Raw genomic sequence first — 7,100 nt, 5'->3', positions numbered from 1 at the left:
GGGATAGAATGGGAGTGGGAGTGGTCTCTGAGGCTGTCCGTCATGGAGGAGCTCCGGGGGAAACGGTGTTCTCCAGCCAAAGCCGACAGTCGGTCCTCCTCAGTCGCACCTGGAGAGGTCAGGGGGCAAAGGACAGAGAGAGTTAGAATGTCTAAAGGAGTACAGAGATTATGCACTATAGTTGCCAAGTTTTTGACTGAGTACTGTACTAAAGGTGAAAGGTGTTACCGAATGACTTGGTCCTGGACATCCCTCTAGGCAGCTGCATATGAGCCCTCTCCATCCCTGGGTGGAGCCCACCATGTAGTGCCATGCCCTGCCTCTCAAACAGCGACTGAAACACACACACAGACACACACACACTCACAAAAAGGTTTCAGACGCATATTTTATACAAAACAGTATGTACGGTATATGTGTATATGTGGGAGGGTATATATGCTGATATTATTATGCGGCTTGTAGGTCTCTGTTTCAGAATAGCTGTGTGTGTGAATGTGTGTGTGTGTGTGTGTGTGTGTGTGTGTGTGTGTGAGGGAGAGAGAGAGAGTGTGCATCTATGTGTTTCTGCACACGTGTGTGTATGTGAACTCACACTGATCTCTGCTGATGTGATTCTCCTGCCGGTAGGTCTCTGTTTGACAGTAGCAGCTCTGTAGTCGGCCTCTGTGGGCTGGGAACGTAACGTCAAATGCTCCTGGGGCGCTAGCATCTCATCTAGCCTTTCTGTACAGGGATCACACAGACAACACAGTCTGAATACAGCTACACAGCATGCACGGACCAGATGCTTTCTACATGACAAATTGTGAGTGTTTGCACACAATGCACAGCCCCTAGTCCCTGTCAGACATCTAGAAATGAGAAAATGTCACATCGCCACACAATATCAACACAAGCATGCAGGTCTACACATGTTCAAATATATTTAGAATTGACAGTTACACCATGCATATCACACAACTAMAGAAACCTTCACTATGTTGGATTAGAGCACAGGAGGTTGGTGGCACCTTAATTGGGGAGGACGGGCTTGTGGTAATGGCTGGAGCGGAATCAGTGGAATGGTATCAAATACATCAAACACATGGTTTGATGCCATTCCATTTACTCCGTTCCAGCCATTATTATGAGCCGTCCTCCCCTCAGCAGCCTCCACTGGATCAGAGGCACGGGGTACAGCGTCTGAGTCTATAATCTTTGAGGAGCAGGTTCTGACTGACTGACTCAGAGCTCAGTGCCCACGCCGTGCCGGTGCTTCATCCATATTGAACAGTGTGTCAGGCTGTGATGCTCAGAGAGGCCATGAAGATGCCTCAACAGGTCTCCACTCAGACTCACCTCCTCTCCTCCTCCGGACGGAAGCTTGGTAAAAGAGAGGACAGAAAATGTGGGTCAGGATGTGTGTGTGAGAGAGAGTGAGTGAGTCAAAGAGAAAGGAAATATCAAGAGTTAAGAAGAAAGACAAGATTATGCTGTCAGAGCTAAAGATGCTCTAAATTGTGTTAAGGCAGGAAGCATATTTTTATGAAAAAGGTGAAGTGAGAGAGAGAGAGAGACAAAAACACAGAGAGAGACAGAGAGAGAGAGAGAGACAGAGACATAGAGACAGAGAGAGAGAGACAGAGTGGGGACATATGTGTGTGAATGTTTGCATCTGTATTCTCACACTCACCCAGTTCCTCCAGTTCGGCAGTCATGGACTTGGAGCGCAGCGTCAAGGTGGTGCTGGGGGCTCTTTTGGGTGGCGGGGGAGCTGTGGAGAAAAGGCAGGGTGAAGATGATGAAGTTGAGGAGGAAGGCTCCTTGGCCCTGCTGCTCAGCGCCCTGCGAGTGTGGCCCAGCCGAACGCTCCATCCTGTCTTCACAGCCTTTCCCTGGTCAGCCTGTGGAAAGCTGGACGACTTGTTCAGGCTGCGGGTAGACACACTCTTCTTCATCGTACCTCTCTCTTTCCCTCCGTCAAACACACAAACACACTCACACTCACCACCCCACTGAACACTTCGGTGGGGAGTACATTGTGCCATGCGGCCTTGGCAGAGGAAGAAGTTGTAGATCCCACAGCTCAGAAATCCCTTGATATACTACCAGCAAACCACTCACACCAGTCCGAATACACACATCTCCTCTAACCTCCAAAACCCCGGAGGAACCTTGTAAAGCCTACTAACTATTACAAATCAGCTCACTATTAGTGCTGCACCAGTCCACAACCAATACCAAACACCTACATATTATTACTATACTATCCAGTCCACATCCAAATAACAGCAGAAAAGCTCACTGTTAACATGCTACAATACAATCCCTCAAAACAGATAGCCCATGCCATCACAGCGTCAACTACTACAGTGCAATACCTCCCGCTGTGCTGCATCGCATGTGCAGCTACACATGATCACAGCTAAAATACACCAGCACAGATTCACACCGCACAGCCTATGAAATCCATGCTGCACTCCGCCACCCAACACACTGTATCATCTGAACATGTTAAAACACAGCAGCATACCTTCCAGTCTCTGCACAATACAATACACCTCATTCAATATACTGTCAACCAGCCAGTCCCGTCTCAATGCACCACTGTGGAGAGTAACAACAGATCAGCAGAACATCTGGATGCCACCACAGCCTGGCTACGCTGCTACACTGAGCAGCTAGAAATCTGATCTAATCTAGTCCATACAGTATCACTTCATCACCGGTCAGCATATTCATGTAAAGTACGGAGAGAGAGAGAGAGAGAGAGAGAGAGCGCTAGAGAAAGTGTATTGCAATGCTTAATTCAAGCACGCAGCATGGTTGCTATGGTTACCATGGCGGTAGCAAGGTTTGACGCAGAGGCTTGTGTGTGAGTGTGTGTGTGTGTGAGAGATAGAAAAGGGGGGGGGGGTTGCGAGAGTGTGTGAGAGTGTCTGCAGAGTTACAAATTGCAGAGAAGGTCCCCTTGGAGCAGCCTGTTAGAGTATTGAACACAGCTTAGAACAGCTTAGAACATCACAGAATTGCCAGGCAGAGCAAAGCCAGCTCAGCAGAACCCCATGGGGTGGTTATATCTCTCAGATCTGTCTACCGTCTCTGCCCTGTCCATTGCCCCCTCTCACCCCCCAACACACATTGTCTACTAACTCTCCCCTGTCCATTGCCCCCTTTCACCCCCCAACACACATTGTCTACCGTCTCTGCCCTGTCCATTGCCCCCTTTCACCCCCCAACACACATTGTCTACTGTCTCTCCCCTGTCCATTGCCCCCTCTCACCCCCCAACACACATTGTACACTCCTGAGTCCTCTAGTGTGACGAGAGCATGTGGGGACTTCATCATGACCAAGATGAACGTCTTCATAACCAATTCATTTCTCCAGAGGAGGCTGCTGAGGGGAGGACGGTTCATAATAATGGCTGGAATGGAGCGAAATGAATGGCATCAAACACATGGAAACCATATGTTTAACGTTTTTGATACCATTCTACTTATTCCGCTCCAACCATTACCACGAGCCCGTCCTCCCCCAATTACGGTGCCACCAACCTCCTGTGCTATCAGCTCAGTATACTCAGGTTTAATATTGTTGTCACTGTATAGGATCAGATTATTTCACTCACCTGCAAAAACATCACCAGAAGGAGAAATATTCCACATTTCTAGTCAAAAAATAGAACCTCTTGGAAAAAACAACATGCCGGATATGCAAATCATACTTAAAAAACAACATGCCGGATATGCAAATCATCCTTAAAAAACAGCATGCCGGATATGCAAATCATCCTTAAAAAACAATATGCTGGATATGCAAATCATCCTTAAAAAACAGCAAAAAACAGCAAAGCAGGTCTGTCATGTTCAGTTCCACATGGACCAGTGTACTGTCTCTAGTGACAGGAGGACTATATATTTGTAATGACTAGACGATTCACAGATCACCAATCACTGACTGACTACTCAAAGACCTCCATATCACAGCTACCACTCTGCTGCTCTCTTTCATTTATCTCTCTCTCTCTCTCTCTCTCTCATGCGTGTGTGTGTGTGTGTTGTTGTGTGTGTGTGTGGTGTGTGTGTGTGTGTGTGTGTGTGTGTGTGTGTGTGTGTGTGGTGTGTGTGTGTGTGTGTGTGTGTGTGTGTGTGTGTGTGTGTGTGTGTGTTGTGTGCGTGCGTGCGTGCGTGCGTGCGTGCGTGCGTGCGTGCGTGCGTGCGTGTGTGTGTGTGTGTGTTTGTAGGAGGAGCGGGGGGGGGGGGCACATACTGGCACTAAGACAGATCTGCTATCTACTGTCCAGATGGAAGTAGGTCAGAGCTATCTGTCTCTCTCTCTCCCACCCAACGAGACACACACAGAGACACATGCACACACGCACACACAAACACACACGTTCCCGAGGTCGTAGTAGCAGGAGTGAGTGGGAGATGTTTTGCAGAGAGATGATGAGATGCCGTTGACATGGAAACCACATGAATTTACAGTGTGGCAACGTGGTGAAATCACCTTGGTGATGGGAACATACAGATCCTACTTCCATACATCTAGTGTCAACTGCCATTTCCATGACAACATACTAATACAGAAGCTGTCATTTAACTTCTTATGGCTGGGGGCAGTATTGAGAAGCTTGGATGAATAAGGTGCCCAGAGTAAACAGCCTGCTACTCAGGCCCAGAAGCTAAGATTTGCATATCATTAGTATATTTGGATAGAAAACACTCTGAAGTTTCTAAATCTGTTTGAATGATGTCTGTGAGTATAACAGAACTCATATGGCAGGCAAAGACCGGAGAAAAATCCAACCAGGAAGTGGGAAATCTGAGATTTGTAGGTTTTCAAGTCTTTGCCTATCCAATATACAGTGTCTATGGGGTCATATTGCACTTCCTAAGGCTTCCACTAGATGTCAACAGTCTTTAGAACCTTGTTTCAGGCTTCTACTGTGAAGGGGGAGAGAATAAGAGCTGTTTGACTAAGGGGTCTGGCAGAATGCCATGAGCTCAGTCAGGCGCATGCCCTTGAGAGGTAGCTGCGTTCCTTTTAATTTCTAAAGACAAATGAATTGTCCGGTTGGAATATTATTGAATATTTATGATAAAAACATCCTAAAGATTGATTTTATACATTGTTTGACATGTTTCTACGAACTGTAATGGAACTTTTTGACTTTTCGTCTGGCCTGCGCCTCGTGAATTTGGATTTGTGAACTAAACGCGCAAACAAAAAGGAGGTATTTGGACCTAAATGATGGACTTTATCGAACAAAACAAACATTTATTGTGGAACTGGGATTCCTGGGAGTGCATTCTGATGAAGATCATCAAAGGTAAGTGAATATTTATAACGCTATTTCTGACGTTTACTGACTCCACAACATGGCAGGTATCTGTATGGCCTGTTTTTGTGTCTGAGCGCTGTACTCAGATTATTGCATGGTGTGCTTTTTCCGTAAAGCTTTTTTGAAATCTGACAAAGCGGTTACATTAAGGAGAAGTATATCTTTAATTCCATGTATAACACTTGTATTTTCATCAACATTTATGATGAGTATTTCTGTAAATTGATGTGGCTCTCTGCAAAATCACAGGATGTTTTGAAAGCAAAACATTACTGAACATAACGCGCCAATGTAAACTGAGATTTTTGGATATAAATATGAACTTTATCAAACAAAACATACATGTATTGTGTAACATGTAGTCTTATGAGTGTCATCTGATGAAGATCATCAAAGGTTAGTGATGAATTTTTTATCTATTTCTGCTTTTTGTGACTCCTCTCTTTGGCTGGAGAAATGGCTGTGTTTTTCTGTGACTAGGTGCTKACCTAACATAATCGCATGGTATGCTTTCGCCGTAAAGCCTTTTTGAAATCGGACACTGTGGTGGAATTAACAACAAATATATCTTTAAAATGGTGTATAATACTTGCATGTTTGAGGAATTTTAATTATGAGATTTCTGTTGTTTGAATTTGGCGCCTGCACTTTCACTGGCTGTTGTCAAGTCGATCCCGTTAACGGGATCTCAGCCGTAAGATTAAGAATCAAATGGCTATGTGCTAAAGATCAAGTACATGGAGCAGTTAATAATGGGACACCGGACTGGAGGAGGAGGAGTTTACATCTGCAATGAGGGACAGGCATTAGTGGAAGTTCCACTTTTCACCCTGTCCACGGCTCATAATAATGTCCTGAACGGAGTAAATGGAATGGTATTAAACACCTGGAAACATGTGTTTGATGTATTTGATACCATTTCACTCATTCCGCTCCAGTCATTACCACAAGCCCGTTCTCCCCAATTTAGGTGCCACCAACCTCCTGTGAYAGATACTCAAAATAGGACTCATAGACACAATGCTCACCTTTCTTGCGGACTACCTCCTCAGACTCAGGTTTGCGTGTGACAGAGACCACCTTCATCAGCAGGCTGTTGCCCCCCTGTCTAATCAGAGACACCACTTGCTTATGGCCCACCTTCACCACGTTCACCCCGTGCACCTGGAAGACACAAACCCGCACGCACACGCGGCACATACAAGGCACAAACAAACACACACGCACACACGGCTGGAGGTCAGACAAAGAGCTGAGAGGCAGTGGCGGTAGGTAGTCCATGGGGTTGGAGAGGAGAGGGGATATGGTTACCTCTATGAGGAAGTCTCCTGTCCTAAGCCCTGCCCTCCAGGCCACTCCCTCCACATCGACAGACTCCAAGTACTGGAGSGCAGGGAACGCTGGTGTTGGGGTGAACTCCTCAATGGGTGTCTCAGCTGGGAACACACAGAGAGGATGACTTGATTTAGATACAGAAATGGACAGATGTTTCAACACAARAAACACACATAATAATCTCAGAATATTCCACAAGGTATACTCACTGAATCATGAGAGATACACTCCATGACCAAAAGTATATAGACACCTGCTCGTAGAACATCTCATTCCAAAATCATGGGCATTAATATGGAGTTGGTCCCCCCTTTGCTGCTATAACAGCCTCAACTCTTCTAGGAAGGCTTTCCACTTTATATTGTAACATTGCTGTGGGGACTTGCTTCCATTAAGCCACAAGAGCATTAGTGAGGTCGGGCATTTATGTTGGATG

General features: G+C 46.0%; 1 protein-coding gene and 1 long non-coding RNA gene across 2 annotated transcripts in view; one reads left to right on the top strand and one right to left on the bottom strand.

Moving 5' to 3' along the window:
* LOC139023062 (uncharacterized) overlaps positions 1-7,100 on the top strand; it is an 870,035-nt gene that overhangs the window by 6,546 nt on the left and 856,389 nt on the right. The gene's annotated exons all lie outside the window — the stretch shown is intronic.
* Positions 1-7,100, bottom strand: part of LOC111953103 (SH3 and multiple ankyrin repeat domains protein 3-like) — an 87,715-nt gene that overhangs the window by 15,331 nt on the left and 65,284 nt on the right. The window contains exons 5-10 of the mRNA XM_070435237.1: positions 6,641-6,765; positions 6,358-6,493; positions 1,676-1,756; positions 1,342-1,365; positions 596-726; positions 229-334 (exon numbers count right to left, since the gene is read on the bottom strand). Coding sequence (XP_070291338.1) covers positions 229-334; positions 596-726; positions 1,342-1,365; positions 1,676-1,756; positions 6,358-6,493; positions 6,641-6,765 — 603 coding nt within the window. The remainder of the gene's footprint in view (positions 1-228; positions 335-595; positions 727-1,341; positions 1,366-1,675; positions 1,757-6,357; positions 6,494-6,640; positions 6,766-7,100) is intronic.

Source organism: Salvelinus sp. IW2-2015, linkage group LG26, assembly GCF_002910315.2.
Source record: "Salvelinus sp. IW2-2015 linkage group LG26, ASM291031v2, whole genome shotgun sequence".
NCBI classification, from domain to species: Eukaryota; Metazoa; Chordata; class Actinopteri; order Salmoniformes; family Salmonidae; genus Salvelinus; species Salvelinus sp. IW2-2015.
Note: the sequence above shows the minus strand (reverse complement) of the source record. Positions and strands in the feature narration are given on the sequence as shown.